The 18,472-nt window shown below is 36.8% G+C and overlaps 1 protein-coding gene across 1 annotated transcript; it reads right to left on the reverse strand.

Moving 5' to 3' along the window:
* Positions 1-12,097: 12,097 nt before the first annotated feature.
* LOC108985234 (thermospermine synthase ACAULIS5-like) lies at positions 12,098-16,874 on the reverse strand. The gene is made up of 10 exons (XM_035690833.1): positions 16,642-16,874; positions 16,363-16,429; positions 16,161-16,255; positions 14,676-14,778; positions 13,967-14,055; positions 13,710-13,866; positions 13,322-13,397; positions 13,132-13,190; positions 12,901-13,037; positions 12,098-12,523 (listed from the first exon to the last, which is right to left on the reverse strand). The coding sequence occupies exons 1-10, from the start codon at positions 16,785-16,787 to the stop codon at positions 12,391-12,393; spliced, it is 1,062 nt and encodes a 353-aa protein (XP_035546726.1). The 5' UTR covers positions 16,788-16,874; the 3' UTR covers positions 12,098-12,390.
* Positions 16,875-18,472: the final 1,598 nt, after the last annotated feature.

Raw genomic sequence — 18,472 nt, forward strand, 5'->3', positions numbered from 1 at the left:
TAATTACTCACGCGTCAATCACTTCATTAGCTTCCAAATCCACCTCTCCTAGAGTGACAGCGTAGACCTTGGCTTTCACTGGGGTGTTAGGGTTACCACCATGTACTGCTCCTCCACCAGGCGTAATGTGTGGACAATAACAGATTCAATGGCCAGCTTAACAGCATCTAAAACAAGCTCCGACTATTAAGTGACATTCCCCTTTGCGCCTTCGTCCACACCTCCGACAAGTTGGCGGTGTAACGAGCGCTGGGTTCCTGACCACTACCCCATTTCCTTTATCCATTGTGGTGGGAACTCTTTTCTTCTCCACACTTCTTACGAGCGAGTAGGCCATCCCCCTCTTCCGTTCAGGCTTGATTTGAGTGATCAAGCTTCGTTTCTCTACCTCAGCTATCGAAGCAACATTAACTAATTCTTGAAAGTTTTCAATCTTGAAACAAGCGACCTGATTATGAATTCGCGGTTGTTGCCCTCCCTAGAACTTCTGGGCTTGCTTCTTCTCAGTGGCAATTAGATATGGGGTGAACCTCCCCAATTCCTTAAATCGAACTTCATATTGGCCCACCGTCTGGTTGCCCTATGTCATATTGGCAAACTCCAGAGCCTTCTATTGCTTAGTCAACTCCGGGAAGAATCGATTGTCAAATTTTTCCTTAAACCTTTGGGTAAGAGCAGCTATGTCTCCCAACTCTCCTATCGACAATTTCCTCTTAGTATCCCACCATATGCCGGCCTCCCCTTGGAGCAAATGTTTGGTGTACAAGACCTTTTGTTCTTCGGTACGCACACTAATGTCAAAGGTCCTTTCCAAGTTGATGAGCCACTTATTGGCCCTCATCCTCCTTCCATGCCCATGAAATTGGTACCCACTAAAAATCTTTCAAACAGTCACCCACGATTCTCTCCTCTAGGTGATTCTTGCCTAACATTCTGCCCTTGCACTATCTGGTGCAGCACAATTTCCATCATTTTATGGATTGCTTTCGCTATTTCTTGTCCTCCTTCCAATGGAGGGTTCCTTTCCTCCTACTCCATCGATCTCGAAGAGACATCCTCACGTCCTCCAGGTGCCATGAACTCTTTTCCTCCTGAAATGTACAAAGCTAGTGCATATCAATTCCATTCGTATAAGGGGAACCATCCTTTGCATCAATTCTTGGATCCTAACATGCACTTCCATCCACATTATGCTTCTATGAGGATTCAAGCCTATAACTTGTAAAATAGCCTAATATTTTTGTACCATGTTCCCTAGGACGATTGTGGGTTTACCCAGAAACGTAATTGCTCTGATACCACCATTTGTGATACCCCTAACCCCCGCTTGGGATTGAAGCGTCGGGATATATAACTCAAGGCTACATACCCCACCTACATGGCAGTTAATATGCAATGCACTTAGCATATTTCTAGCAGTATGCAATAATCGCAGCAGAAATATAATTCAAATCTAATTGGACTTTAGAGCAATTTAAAGCAAGGTACCATTTAAATTAAAAATCCCAAAACATAACTGTTCAAAAGCTCCCAAAATATAGGCGGGTTTTAAAACCTTATATATCCATACTAATCATTTTCATAAAGTTTACTTTTTTTTCAAACTTCTACAAGGCTTTTCCTTCGAGCCTACTTTGCTTTTCTCCTTGTTGATGATTTCCTACAACTCCTCAAATAACTACAGTACTTCACTTATGAATTGGTCGGTTGCCTCTAGTTTGTACTCTAGCGATGGCTCTGCCAAGCACTCAAGACTCTTTCGAGCCTTAACTATCAAGGGATCCTGCCTTTTGCACTTTCCCATGTTCGATCTCTAGTCCTATTACAACATCTACCATTCTAGGTGAGGAATGGTAGTAGAAACTACCACAGTGAGATTTTGAGAAATCTCAGTAAGTTAACAAATAACATACAAGCATATAATATCAGCATATAAAGGCAAACCATGAGAATGTACGCATGGACATGTACTTGACCTGAAAACTTGACTTATTCATGTACATTTCAAAAACCAGTGTTGGTCAATCTTGTAACAAAAAATCACGCTTGACTTTTCAGAGAAACACTTTTCTTCTTTTCATATTACACATTACTCATAGCCATATAGTCCATGTAACATATAGCTAGACACCTCATGGCTCCCTTACGCACCGTGGGCTCCATGCTAATTACCACATCACTTTCCGGCCCACTTGACTGGTGGTGACTACGTCAGAATTATTATTATGGGGCACTTCACACTTCGCCTTCACCACATCCATCTTACGGCACCCACTAGTGTTAGGTGCTACTTACGACAGACTGTGCTTCGTCGACCTAGGAGTTACCACTTCCAATTTATGCACTCCAGAATGGACATAGGAGTTCCACTAGGATATTCCCCTGTCGTAGTATTTGGGGTTGTGACAAATCATGTAATGACATTTTCTTTACAAAACAAGGCACAACCCAAAATGCATGTGACATATACTTTGAAAACTCTCTCTCTCTTTTATGAGGGGACTGATCATGCATGGTCGTGGTTCATGCAACACTTCTACGCATATCACATTTACAGCTTGAAAATATTAGAACAGACGATACACTTATCATAAAACAACAATCGGTACGTAGATGGAAAAGACACGAAAAACCACATATAAAACATTCAATAGTCAACAATTCCATAATCCAAATTTTTCAATAAAATGCAAAGTTCACACAATACATACGAATATTATGCAAAGGTAGGTTAAGAGCTAACTTATAAATATCCAAAGAATTGAATACCAACCGAATGATGTTCATGCTCCTTTGACTATGGCTTGGTCTTGCAGGTGTACTAGTGTGCATGGCGTGTGTGTGTTGCGCTTGCCATGTATGTGGTTATCATGGCCGAAACTTCATGAGAGAAAAATCCTAATTTGGACCTAAATGGTGGCCAAAAGTCTCTCTTCCTTCCATAGGTCTCTTGTTCACTCGTGATTTGCTAATGGTGGTTCGGTTTTCCTCTTGAGGAAAACCCTAGTTTTTCCATGGTTTGACAACAATCCAAACAATACCCTAAACACTCTAATCTTTTTCAAATCTCAAGATAGAGTGATGTCTTTCTCCACCCAAACCAACCCTTTGTTCCCAAGAGAACCCTTGTGAACGTGTGTTTTTTGAAGAAATGAACGTAATAGAGACTTAGTGGTTGTTACCCTTTCTTCCCGAAGGTCTCTTGGAGACTCGTGCTTGAGGCCGTTGGTATCCCCCATGTGCCTCGTCCCCTTTTTCCACTTTCACATCTGGGTTCATTGTATCTTAGAGGTGGACTTGCATGTGAGCCGTGTGGCATGTGGGTGGTTGAGTGGGACGTGTGCCCTATATGTGTTGAACCCTTCATTCTCTTCCCTTTCTTTGGCTTTTTCTAGAAGCCTTCATGCATGGTTGCCAAGTGGCAACTTTGTGCTAACCAAGAGTGCCCCTTCCTCAGGTCTCAATCAAATGAAAAGATTTCTAGGGAAAGCACAAAATAGCCTTCCTTCTCCTAAGTATGCACCACCAAGCCCTAAACCCTAGTTAGGGTTTTTTTTTCTAACCTTGGGCCCTTAGTGGCAGACCCTCACTAGCCTATAATGGGCCTCCTAGTGGGCTTGGGTGCCCTTAGTGCAACTCATAGTTCCAGTCTTGCTATAATTTGGACAATATCTAAGTGGGCTAAGACTAAAATAATAAAATGTCAAGAAAGGACTCAACAAAAGTCTGGGTCGTCACAAACCATACTTTGGTTGATTCACACAGGCCAAAAATAAGGTTTTTGTTGCATATTGACCAACCATTAATCGAACATGCTTAAACAGAGTTTTGTAATACTCAGAAATCACTTCCTAGGTTCTAAATTTTGCTAAGATATCAAAATATACATTCTATAAAATTCTAAACTCATTATAGCAACACAAATTGTAACAGGCCGCCAGAAATTCGAGGGATAAATTTATTTAGGCTTTAGGAACCTCTTGAAAACTTGAAAGTTTTCACGAATCGACTCAATCGCAAATGTTTTAGTCTGTCAGTGTTGCCATTCACTTTGGTGCCAAAAGTATGGTTTTAATTATTTGAGATACCTAGAAGTGTGAGAATGAGATACGGTTTGCGCCATTGGACTTAGAGGAATATTTATGATTTTATGGCGCAATAAAAATATTTATGATTTTATCATAATCACAGTGTGGAATGTCCAAATTAGGTTAGAGAAGTTTTATTTGTACATTTGGCAAGATCATAGCCACACTTGGTGAATGGTATTGGAAACTTGGCACCAAGAGGAATCATGAGATGGAAATGTGAAGGAAATCAAGCATTGAAATAATGACACTTAAGCAAAATATTGTGCCATCCAATCATCCAATTTTGTGCCAAACCAAAGAGAATTTTAACCCTAGTGAAACTCTGAATATGGTGGATACCTATTCCAGGTAAAAGCTGGAATATGGTGGGATACCCGAAGACAGCTTCTGATAAGGGAACTAGGAACCCGCACTGCACTAACATGGGAGAGATTATTCAAGGAGGAGTTTGAAAACATATTCTTCCTAGATTCCGTCAAACAATAGAAGGCGCATTAGTTCGTGTCTCTAACTCATGGCAATCTAACATTGGAGCAGTACGCTGCCAAGTTTATGGCACTGGGAAGGTTTGCACCACTCTGATCTCTACAAAAAGAATGCGGGTGCAAAAGTCTCAAGCAAGACTTCAACCTAAGATCTGAAGCCAAGTGGCTTGTCATAGAATAAAGACATACTAGAAGTTGGTAAACGTAGTTGCGATATCATAAGCCAAATAGAGAGGTTTGGCTATCTAGATCGATTTTGAACAGAAGAGGACCATGCCGTTTGCATCAAGCAATAGTGCCGAGAAGAGAAGATCTTTTCCCAGCTTGGCTAAAGGAAAGGGAATAGTGACAGGAAGATAGACACCATCTTTCCATTCGCAGTGCCCGAAGTTGAGGAAAGTATCACCCCAGAGAATACCATTATGGATATGGAGATTGTTTTCAATTTGGGAAGCCTAAACACATTATTAGATATTGTCCCAACACTGCACAAGGTAATGGAGCTGGTGATAACAAGCCAAGACCTCAGGTCCCAACGCGCGTGTATGCAGTAACCCTAGGTGATATCAATGTAGAGGCTTCAGAGACTGAAGAAGCTGGCATCATCACTGGTATTCCTAAATTGTTTGTGCATTGTTGTTAGTTTGAATGTTAGACTTATTATTAATATTAGCATCGCATTATATATTATTAGCAAACATCAACCTAATATGGTTCACAGCTTGTGTGCTATTCAATTTGGGCGCGTCATTGTCCTTTGTGCCTACAACGTTTGCATGGGTTTGTAGTTTGCAAAGCAAGCTATTACCCTGAAGGGTTGAAGTGACAATTCCTAACGGGAATATGGTAGCTTGTACCCGTTTAGTTAAGGATTGTCCTGTGGAGATAGAAGGAAGGACGCTGAAGGCTGACTTGTTAGTATTCAGTCAGATGGAGTTCAACCTTGGGGATGTATTAGCTATTCAAGCACTACGCAAAGATATAACTGTCAAAAGCAAGAAGTTGTGTTTCAACCTCCAAGTGAAGACAAGATGAGTTACATAGGAGAGCTGCTTAGAGCCACCCCTTGATTTCAGTTTTGCAAGCTAGGAAGTGTATCAAGGATGGAGCCTCATCATTTCTATTAATGATAGTGGAGAAAACAGTCAGGAGTAAAGAAATCTGTGGGTTACCCGTAGTTGAAAACTTTCCTGAAGTTTTCGCTGACGAGTTACATGGATTACCCTTGGATAGAGAAGCAGATTTTGAAATAGAGTTGGAACATGCGACATCTCAAACTCACAAGGTGCCGTATCATATGACCCCAGCTGAATTGAAAGAGCTTAAGGTGTAGTTGTATGAACTATTAGAGAAGGGATTTATTCATCCCAGTTCTTCACCATGGGGAGCACTTGTGCTATTTTTAAAGAAGAATGATGGATATATGAGGATGTGGATAGACTACAGAGAGCTTAACAAAGTGACGATCAATACCAAGGATCGATAATTTGATGGATCAACTGCAAGGAGCAGAAGTGTTTTCAAAGATTGATCTGCGATCTGGATACCATCAGCTGAAGGTCAAGGAACATGTGTGCAAAACATTAACTTTAGGACAAGGTACAGCCACTACGAGTTTTTGGTAATGCCTTTTGCGTTAACCAATGCTTCTGACGCATTCATGGACATGATGAACAGAATATTAAGACCCACCCTATCTGGATAGTTTTGTCGTCATATTCATTGATGACATCCTAATTTACTCGAAGAGTGAGGAGGATCACATAAATCATCTAAGTCTCTGACTATACTTAAAGACCAAAGCTGCATGCCAAGCTCAGTAAGTGCGAGTTCTAGCTTCGTTAAGTGAAGTTTTTAGGTCACATGATCTTTAGTGGAGGAGTAGCGGTAGACCCCAGCAAGATTAAAATAGTAACGAATTGGCAAAGACCGACCAATGTGCATGAGATTCAAAATTTCTTAGGACTGGCTGGTTATTACATGAGGTTTGTGGAAGGATTCTCCAGTTTGTCTGGACCACTTATCGCTGTAACCAAGAAGAACTTGAAGTTCGTTTGGAGTGATAAGTGTGAAGCGACTTTTCTCGAGTTGAAGAAAAGACTTACGACCGCACTGGTATTTACACTGTCGGAGCCTTTTAAGCCTTTTATGGTGTACAACAGCGTATCTAAAGCAAGACTTAAATGTGTGCTGATACAAGAAGGGAAAGTAGTTGCTTATCCTTCATGTCAACTGAAGAATCATGAGCAGAATTATCCTACTCACGATTTGGATTTAGCTGCAGTGATTTTTGCTCTGAAGATTTGGAGACACTACTTGTATGACGAAAAGTGTGAAGTTTTCATGAATCACAAAAGCCTCAAGTATCGTTTTTAGCAGAAGAACCTTAATATGATGCAGGGAAAATGGTTGGAACTAATTAGTGACTATCAATGCGACATCAAATACCACCCTAAAAAGGTCAACGTGGTAGCTGATGCTTTGAGTCTTAAGAGCAGATCGGAAGATTCATCTGTTTCGTCATCAGAAATAAGTTTCCTCTTATGCAAGATAAGGAAACTATTGATTGGTTGTTGTGGTTAGGAAGTTGTTCTAATCGAAATCTAAGAGTTCATTCCGTTGGATTGGGAAGAACTAAAAGACAATCAAAAGGAGGACAACAAGCATGCGGAAGTCATCAGAAAAGTTGAGAGTTTGGAATAACCGGAGGACTTCAATATAAGAGGAGATGGGACTTTGTATTACAAGATCCAAAGCTTCATCCCAGCAGACCAAGAGCTAAAGGAAAGGGTGTTAAAGGAAGCTCACAACACACCTTACACCGCTCATCTTGGTAGTATGAAGTTGTACCAACATCAGAAGCAACATTTCTGGTGGGAAGGAATAAAGAAAGACAGCAAAATTCATGAACAAGTGTTCTGTCTACAGACTAGTTAAAGCAGAACATCAGAAGCCAACAGGTGAATTGCAGTCACTGCCCATCCCAGAATGGAAGTGGGAAGATATCTCGATGGATTTTGTAGTGGGTTTTCCAAGGACCTCAGCCGGAAACAAGACTATATGGGTAATAGTCAACCATCTGACAAAAATCGCTCACTTCATACCTATCAAGAATAAAGATTCTTTGGAAAGATTGACACGAATGTATGTATAAAAAATTGTCAGATTGCATGGAGTAAGACAATTGTGTCAGATAGAGACCCTCGTTTTAAGTCTCGAATTTGGCAAAGCTTGCAGAATTTGATGGGCGCTAGTTTGAAGTTCAGTAATGCCTATCATCTGCAAACAGACGGATAAAGAGGACAATTAAAATGCTATAAGACATGCCAAAAGCATGTGTAACGGAACATGAAGGAAATTGGAAGAAGCAACTTTCCCTGGTAGAGTTTGCTTACAACAATAGTTTCCAGGCCACCATTCAGATGACACCCTATGAAGCCTTGTATGATAGAAAATGGAGATCCCTGCTGTATTGGGACGAAGTATGGAAGAGTAAGGTGATTGGACCAGAAGTCTTACAAGAGATAAAAGACCAAGTCCACACAATCAGAGAAAGGATAAGATCGACTCAAAGTCGACAGAAGAGCTACGCTAATAACCGTAGGAGTATAGAATTTGAAGTTGGAGATTAGGTTTATGTGAAAGTATCTCCTATGAGAGGAGTAAGCCGATTTGAAGTGAAGGGCAAATTGAGTCTATGAGAATGTGGGACCCTATGAGATAGTGGAGAAAGTGGGAGCAGTTGCGTACCGTCTAGAGTTACCAACTGAGTTCCATGGAATCCATAATGTATTCCATGTGTCCTCATAGAAGAAGAGTTTGAGAATCAGACACCAATAGTGGCAGATCCCGATAGCATACCTTTGCAATCCAACCTGACCTACGTAGAGAAGCTAGTATAGATCATTGACTGGAAGAAAAAAGAGTTACGGAACTGCAAGATTACATTAGTCAAAGTACTTTGACAAAATCATAATGTTCAGGAAGTGACTTGGGAGAAAGAAGTTGATATGCGAGTCAAGTACCCCCAGTTGTTTGGAACCTAATCCAGTCTTGTTTCGTTTGGTCTTGACTCAGCCGATGTTTTGTGATTCACTTATGTACGGGATTGTTTATGCCCAATGTTGTACTTCATTTACATGGATACCAATAAAGTATATGCTTCTGTTTTAGAACTTTTGTGGATTGTCTTTAAAGTGTGTTGTGTATTATTTTCTCCATTTTAATTATGTATTTTTATAGTTTCATGGCATGAGAGAAGAGCATCGTAGGAGGCAACTTGCTGAACTGAATAAGGAGATAGCCGCCTATTGACAGAAAATGGAGCGCCAGGAGCACCATCGCTCTCACATTATGGATATAGATAGGAATGGGGTAAGTTACGAGAGGAAGGTGTTACCTCATGAAGAACGTTACTCATCTCTACACCCGACTACTTGGATGGGCCAAGATAGCTTCAAGCCAAGGATGGCACAGGACGAAGCTTAATCCAACCAAGCAGTAAAGGAACACGCCACAGCCTCCAATCCTGAACCCGCGAGGTCAAGGTCATCGATGTCGTCTACTCATCTAGGATGACTACTCATGGAAGGTCATGTACCTAATTACGATGATGAGGAGGTCAAGCAGGACTTTGGCCTAGGACATTTTGGCAACATGGCATATGATTCTGATGAAGATGCATTCTACTACTTGCCACAACACCTTATGCTGATGGACATCGACTCACCCCTGCCCGCACCAACTAGTGACAATACATCTAGCGATGGACAATAGGCTTAGTGAGGAGCATCTTCTCCTTTGTTGGTATATGGTTGTTTTAATACTTACATTGATTTCGAGGATGAAATCTTCTTTTTAGGAGGGGAGGATGTAACAACCGGCCAGAAAATTCGAAAGTTTTCATGAATTGACTCAATCACATAGGTTTTTGTCTATCAACATAGTCAGTCTAGCCACTCACTATGGTGCCAGAAGTGCGATTTTCTCTAAAGTTAGAATGTCTCACTAAAGCTTATACAAACATCGAGACTCACAAACTTAGAGCTAAATTGCAAAGTTACCCCTCTACATGTGAGAAATTACAATTTTGTGCCTAAAATAAGGATTTTCCATACTAACTCCAAATCCTATCAAAATTTACCTGAGGGATGTAAATTTTGTCCTAAATCCAAATATTCAATTAGAAAAATCTAAATCAAAATACAACTATACAAACCATACTTTGGCCGATTCACATATAGGCCAAAAATAAGGTTTTTGTTGCATTTTGACCAAACATTAATCAAACATGCTTAAATTGAGTTTTGTAATACTTAGAGGAATGTTCTTTGAAGATGGAGGGCCTGCTAATAGCCTTAAATTAATCAAACAATGCTCTTTGAAGTGTGGAGGACCATTGGGTGACGAGGAGGAAACACGAAGACAAAGAGGCAGTGGGTAGAAGTGGATGAAACGGTGCATTGAAGTTTAGTAGAAGGAAAATGCTATGTTGCCCACCAAAGTGAACGGTCACTTTGACCATTAATGCAAAAGTGTGTGTTTTTTAATATTAAAAGAACTTGCACTAGCGGTCAAAGTGAGTGGTCACTTTAGGGAGTAGAGTAGCGGCGCCCTTAATAGAACAGGGCGTTTTAGTTTCCGATGAACACGTGTAATAATCTTGATTCCACTTCGTAAGGAAACCCATAACACCCACTAGGATCACCATATAAGTTCCTTATTTGTAGTTGTTGCGTGTGGAAAAGATAACGTTAGTGTTGATGATGTGTCTCGCATGCCGAACTCCGAGCTCAATCACTTGCAATAGAAGGAAAGTGGGGGGCTTGGGTTGATGAAACAACTCTGATGTCCAAGTCAATCCTCTACTTTTTAGAGAGAATTCATGTATATATGAGAACACTGATTGTAATTCTGACCTGGTACTCGGCATACTGCCTGCTAAGGGCTCCCCTATACCCCGCGTCAGAGGTACTTATCTTTCATGTGGGATCTCCACGCAATCGTCGTTGTTGTGACGTGGCCTTCTCAGGTCACATCCTTGTGTCAGGTTGATGAGTGCGGCTGCTACCCTCTGCACATTTTCTCAGGAACAGGGTTAGTGTCGTCACACACACTGTCAGAGACACGGCGTTGCATTGTGATCCATGTCCGCGTTTTGTGTCAGTACATAAGGGCAATGCGGCCCATCACGTGCATGTGCAGGGAGATGTTAGAAATATCGACGTCCCGTCACCTCATATCTACTTCCCTCTCACGTGGGTGTTGGGCCTCTTTCTTAGGCCTAGGGGTGTAACCGGTTCGGTCCGGTCCGGTTTTGGACAAAATCTAGGACCGAACCGGTATGTACCGGTTTTATATTTTTCAAAACCGATTACGCACTAGTTACCCTCCTAAACTGGTACTTCCAGTTTTACCGGTTTCCGGTCCGGTCTGGTCCGATTTTTCGATTTTTTTAAAATGTAAGTTTCACAATTTGTCATTATAAATTTGTTTATAAAAAAAAAAAAAACTAATTTAAAAAATATTGTTTTCTACTTTTATTATAAGTTATATATTAGTATTAGTTATAAACTTTTAGTGATTTAGTATTAACATTTTATGTAATAATTTATAAATTATAATAAGAAATTATTTCATATATAAATATATATAAAACTTTCACATAAAAAATTATAATTATACATAATATATCAAACTTATATATATTAATATATATATAATATTTTATATAAAACTTATATATACAATAATATAAATATTTTTTTTATATTTTTTTTTTATCAACCGGTCCGGTCCGGTCTGAAAAATCTTAAAACCGGAACCGGGCCAGAACCGGCCGGTTTTCACATTCTAAGAACCGGTCCCGGACCGGACCGGTTCGGTTCAAAACCGGTAAAACCGGTCCAGTCCGATCCGGTCCGGACCGATTTTTCGATTTCAACTTACACCCCTACTTAGGCCCATGGGCCAACTAGACTTTGGTCACTAGCTCCCTCCGGATTGGCTAGGCCCAGTCTAGAGCTAGGCCCAACTCGGTCCGGATTGTAAACATATAACCCTTTCAGGTAGTTTTGGGCCGATAGAAAATTGTTTCAACGTAGTTTGCATTGGGTGCACGGTTTTCAAGATGAATAAGGAACTGCGCAAATAAAATTAGAAGAATAAGCTCTGTTCGAAATTGGAAGAAGAGACCTTTAAATACAGCTGAACCGAGCTCAAGTTTACGATTCGGTAGAAAATTTGGTCAGCAATACAGAGAACTGAGAACATGAACTATGCAATTTTAATTTTTAAATTTTCCCTTGGCCACGTCAGCCCCTAAAATATTTCCCATCCGTGAGAAACTAGCGGCTAGCCCATAGCATTTTCTTAATAACAATACAATTTCAATTATAAAATGATATGTCTGCACACACTCCAGCATCTGTAATTACATGGATAGTATGTAATGTAAAGACTTTTAAATTAAATTATTTTTTTAAAATAATATTGAACGATAACTTTATTGAAATAAAAGGGTTATATTAATAGACCAACTATAGTTCCAATAAATTTGAAATTCCTATTCATATTCCAATACTAACTCAAAATCCTAACATGTAACCAACATTTGAATTTTAATAAAACCCAATATTTAACTATATCTAACCAACTGACTCCTAGATGAAATAAAACTTAAATCAATAAGCTGGGTTAGGATTGTAACAGAATGCCTAATATTCATTCATATCAGATCAAACATTCTATCCTAACTTTTCACTTTGACTTCTGTAAAATAGCCAAATGGAGCTGATATCTACTGCAATATTTTTTCAATCGCTTTCCTCTTCATCATAATGATTCCCTCCACTCTCTTGCTTCTGACAATAATGGCGGTAAGCGAGCCCATGCCCATGAATGAATCTTGCACTTTCTTCAGTGTAGATATGAGTTTCATTCAACAACCTGAAATGACATAAAAATCTCAAATCGTATGGACCGGCGTTTTCATTGCAACGAACAAAAAAGAGTAGTAAACTTGGATATAAGTTTAGAACGTGCAAAATGAGGCCTTGATAAAAAAAAAAAATGAGAACTCACATAAAAAATAAATTTTCTTTTGCCAAAAGCATATGGTCTGATGGCATAATACCCAAACTTTCAAAATGGAAGTCGTGAGTTCGACCACCTCCCAAACTAAAAAAAAAAAAAAAGAGTTTTTTTGTCGGCACGGAGCTTGCATACCACCTCTTATATCTATACAAATTATTTTTCAAATAATCTCAATAGAATTTCTTGTTCTCTTGCAGTGGATTTCACAACTAAGAAGGAGGCATACTTACGATGAAGCAAGAGTCTTATTCATGGTGGTAGAGGAGAAGAAGGAAGCACCATTCAAATAGAGTAATTCGCCATCAATTCTTGCGTCGATCCTTCTATCAAAATCGGTAGCATTAACAGAGAATGGTTGATCTGAGGCCTGGATTAAGCAAACTCAAAACAAGTGAATACAAAGCAATAAAATTAAAAACAAATCGAAGAAAAATGGCATCAATTAGAATAATGTGACATACCATTACCCATCCCCATGTATCTGCAAAAGATGGCACGTGAGCTGTGTATGCCATAACATCTGCAATGCATGCAGAGAGATTCGAGAATTTTAATTATAAAAGCTTGAGTTCCATATATATGGACGACATTATTCCGAAACAAAATACTGAGTGAACTATATATGTTTTTTGGATTTAATGAGAGGCTTACACTTGAAGACCTGCTTGATGGTATTGTATATAGAGGTGAAGACCTCCTTGTGGGTGAAAATGCCTGCTGGTCCAGCCTATACAACACAAGATCCCAAATTTTGGTCATATTATATATTGGGCAAGCAAGAGAACATGACCTCGATCTAGAAGTATTGAGATCATCCTCTCCAAATTTTTTGACCGAATGAGAAAGTCTAGTACAAAGAAATTAAGATAGGTACGTGGCATTAAATGCCCTAAAATCCCAGATGGTCTACTATTATATATATTTATTATACTCCAAAATTGGATAATTTAATTTAATCAAATAATTAGAGAGAATTTCTATTTTAAATTAGACCTATTAATTCCTATATATATATATATATATATATTGACCTACGTACCTGGGTCACAAAGATACCATTGCCATTGAGCTTGGGTTTGAGAATTTTCTCGTAGAATGATTTTGTATAGAGCTGATAGCAAGGCCCTCCTTCAACTGGATCCGCCAAATCTCCAACTATGACATCGAATTTCTCGTTGCTCTCCTCTAATTCAGCCCTTTATTAAATAAATAGCAGCATGCTTGTAATATATAAGCCATTGTGTTTTTCTAATAATAATAATAATAATAAAGCCGTACAACCAGAAAAGCACTTACTTCGCATCATTAATGACAAGATCAAGCTTCTTGTGGCGAAAGGTATCCCCATTTACAGTCAAATATCTACGACAGAAATCTACTACCTCCTGCAATAAGCCATCCAAACAATATTATAAAACTTCTCTCTCTCTCTCTCTCTCTCTCTCTCTCTCTCTATATATATATATATATAGCGTACAAAATAAATTCTCATATTTTTTCTTTTATACTTAATTTTGAACATTAATTAATATGCCATATATTAAATAATTTTTATTAAAGTAGTTGATTGTTGAAGCCACCTAAAATGGATCATATCAATTCATGAGGTGAATAGAATGATAAAATCAAGGATCGATGGAGAGTAGTTTTGATCATTATATTTTCATCTAAGAGTTCTCAATTTATACTATATAAGGTAAGATTTTAAGAAATGATGATTAATTTATTCAAGAAATTTCCCAAGTAGTGAACGTAATTCCAAGTCAGACCGGAACAACTTAAATATAGCATGAAAAATATTACAAGAAAGTCTTACACTATACATAGCTACCGAACTAATACATAATTTATTATTTTTGTCATTCTATTTAAATATATTTAAACATTAAAATAGAATAAAGAAAATGACAAATCACATGTTAATTAGATGGAGGTCATGTGTGACGTAAGGCTTCAATATAAAATTTCTCATGCATATATATCAATATGTTAACTAGTAAGTTACCTGGTCGATATCACACATAACCACTTTCTCCGTTGATTTGTGCTTGAGTGCTTCCCTTGCAGCGGACCCCTCGCCCCCACCCATTATAAATATGGTCTTGGGACTAATTCACATTATTAAAAAAAAATTAATTAAATTACTATTAATTAAGTTAATAAGTTTATTCAATTAAAGCACGACAAAAAAAAAAAAAATGAATAAACATTATAGTTTGTTTTTCTTGAGCAATGATCATCCAATGGTCTTTGCACAGCTCGGAGCCCAAATGAAGTGAAGGGCATTTCAAAATCGCTTGTGTGTAATTATAGAACATATGTTTCCGATATGCAAGCCTTGTTATAAGAAATTAATTAAGGTGTGGTGGTCATGCGAAGTTTCATGAATTAATTAGGTCCGCAGAATTATGGGAAAATAAACAAAACTATCAATTTTGGGAGTAGTCAAATGAGATGTTAAGCACTCAGGGGCGGAACCAAAATTTTGTTATAGGAGGGCCGAGCAAAACTAAAATTATAATAAAATATTTTTTTTTATATTTCTGAGTCAATATAATCTATAAGATCAAAATAATTTTATAAAAGAAGTCGAGATAATTGTTTTGAGAGAGGGCCAACAAAATATGAGATTAATATAATCTTATTAGATAAAAAAAAATTAATGCCCCCTAACCCTTAATAGGTCCGCCACTGTGAGTAGTATTTTCATTTTTGCCAATCATCCCCAAACTATATATTAGAAAACTACAATGTAACCCCTTTCCCTTAAAAACCTTACCACTAAAACATCTAAAAATGACAAAATAAGCTTAAAATTATTTTTAAAATAATATTACTAGAAATGTTTTTAAAAAAATTACTTTTTTATGCTTTTCAAATTTTTTATCTTCTTGAAAAATCTTTATTATGTTGTTCTAATTTCCTATATTTTGTTAATCAAGACTATTTACATGCGAGAGCTATTAGCTTTACACACAAATTTTATGCAAGAAAGTCTACACATTGACGTGACTTAATGAAATATATTAGATTTACTTTATAATAAAATAAAATATGTACAGTCTAATGAATCATATTAAATCATGTCAACGTGTAAACTTCCTTATAAGCATTTGTGTGCAGACCAAATATTTATCTTTATATAAAAATCTTTTTTAAGTTCGTCGCATTGCAATTTTTGGATAGATTGGGAGGCTAATAATAATTCATGCTAAAATAGATGATACTGATATGAGGGTGATTGCAAATTAGAACTTAATTTGTCACCTAGATAATGTATAGTATACATGCATATTGAAAAACATATATAAGAGTTCCAAGGTAAAAGAACAATTAATCTAAAACCAAAACAACAAAAACAGAAGAAGAGAGAAACAAGAACACTTATATTAATCCAGGGTTGTAAACCATCAGGATCAGGACGAGTGCATAGATGAATATTATTAAACAATGAATCATGAATGAGGTACATGGATAATTATAGACTCACTTAGGGTGACATAAAAGAGCAGGATGAATCAAGCATTCATGATAAATAAACTCATCCACCTCTGCACTCTGCATCTTCCCATCAATCACCAAAACCTATTATCCAATCCAAACGCACTGATGAATATGATATTTATGATAGGAGAACATCGATCTGCCTTTGCCAAAACCAAACAATACTTAGTTCTGTTTCGTGAATATACCTTCCCAAAACGCTTGGTGTCAAGTAGAGCTATGTCCTGGTACTCGCTCGTTCCTTTGTACAATATCCTGAGTAGAGAGAGAGAGAGATTAGACATCGACAAGAACAGTTAAATAATTCAGAGGAAAAAGCAGCCAAGATCTTAAAGTACTGTGATTTTGTGTCTCTTTCTTTCGCAGAAACAACTTGTATTTATGTTAATTTATCGCCTCAGAAGTTCTTTTCAGATTACGACATTAATCAGATGCCTACATATAAAAGTTGAAGAGATCGTACGAACCTATTCAAAGCAAAGGACCATTTGAGATCAACGTCAATCAATTCTTCATACCAGCAGTCGTTATTATGAATATCATTGATCAGTGTTTGATTAACACAATTCTTTGTGAACCCATTGGTATGGAAGAACTCCACAGCCTCACCCATCTTTTAAAAACCCAAAGTAGAAACAGGAAAAGATACAAAGAAGAAGAAGAAAGAAAGAAGGAAATGAGGAAGGAAGGAAGGAAGAGTGAGTGGTGGTATAAGGGTTTACGGTGCTTTTATAGCAACGTTGAAATCCAAAATGGCATGTGATCAAGCCAGGAAGAATGATATTTCCACTGCAGACAGACCACTCTTGATTATAGTGAATTGAGTTGAGAAAAGATAAAATAAGATCAGAATTAAAAATTGAATAAAATATTATTAAAATATAATTTTTTGATATAATTTTTTAAAAATTTTAAAAAATTAAATTATTTATTATATTTTATTTAAAAATTATAATAATTAGATAAAATAAAATGAGATGAATTAAAATCAACTTATTATCCAAATAAAGCAGGTCTTTTCAAGTAGTTATGATAAAATGAGCCTTTGACTTACCTACCAGTTGTTTTTAATATTAAATACTTTTTAAAGGTCTCGTTTAATAATATAAATATTTTAATTATAAAAAATTTTAATATTTACATCGATATGATACGTTAGATTATAAAATAATTTTTATTATAAATTAAATTTAAAATTAACGTATTATATAAAATTACGTGATGAGTTTGAAAATTTATTTTTATAAAATATTTTTATAGTTATATCACTTTTCTAATAATAAATATTATCCACAGTAATTAATAACGTGGATTTATTTAAACCTTAATAATGGTAGGAGTACATTTAATTGAATTATAAAAGTTATTTGGAGACAAAAAAAATTGTAAATCTATTGATCCAACCGAAAAACAAAATTGTCTGTACTATCTTTTCCACTTTAGAATTAAATCAACATCCATATTTGACAAACGGCCTTAATTTGATCAATTAGTAATATTATATGTAGTCATAGAGTTGTAAATGACGTACAATCACTTTGAAAAGAAGTTAGCTCCATTATTAAAAAATTAATTTTTTTTTATGTGTGTCTTATATTTATTCACTTTTTTCAAAATAATTGCGCGACGCTTGCGCACTCACGACTGCACCTATCAATTCTCTTTAATCAAGTTTAAACTTGATCAATATTTAGTAAGCTATTTATGAAAGATATTAGTCTCAATAATTAAATGATATAAATTTACATAAAACTCGCTTTGTTTGATTAATGTTTGTGAATAAGTTTATATAAAAATAGGTATAAGTGTTTGTCAGCTTCTCTAGATTTATGTATAGTAGACTACCTAGTGTTTACCGTTGAGCGTACCGTTAATGCAAATTATTTTATTTTATTTTTTTAACATCTTTTAACATCTTTAATCTTAAGAAAAAAAAATACAACTTCATTAATAGTCATTTTCTTGATCATTAAAAAAAATAAATTTCAGAGGGCCAATTAGCATTTTCTATATATATTCATTTTATGTATATATCTAGTTTATCAAAACACCAAAAAGCCAAACACATCTATATTATATTGTAGTTTTATATTCTAAGCATAAATATTAATATCTTATATAAGTATAATAAGATTGTGGCGTATAAGTATGGACAGACTAACTATCCACATCTTCATGAGGAGTTGCTTTTCGAGGTGACTGTCATTGATTCCTTTGAGAAAGGTAATGATGAGACTGAGCCTGTAACTGAGAAGATCTCTACAGAAAACAGTGTGTTGAGCAATGGTGCTAGGGAGA

This window comes from Juglans regia, chromosome 6 (assembly GCF_001411555.2).
Source record: "Juglans regia cultivar Chandler chromosome 6, Walnut 2.0, whole genome shotgun sequence".
NCBI lineage: Eukaryota > Viridiplantae > Streptophyta > Magnoliopsida > Fagales > Juglandaceae > Juglans > Juglans regia.

Excerpts from the sequence above, each read along its gene's own strand:
- LOC108985234 (XM_035690833.1), bottom strand. The coding sequence starts at position 16,787 with ATGGGTGAGGCTGTGGAGTTCTTCCATACCAATGGGTTCACAAAGAAT. Across the intron at positions 16,256-16,362 it reads ACACCAAGCGTTTTGGGAAG|GTTTTGGTGATTGATGGGAA; the intron begins GTATATTCACGA and ends ATTGGATAATAG. Across the intron at positions 13,191-13,321 it reads CATCAAGCAGGTCTTCAAGT|ATGTTATGGCATACACAGCT; the intron begins GTAAGCCTCTCA and ends CATGCATTGCAG.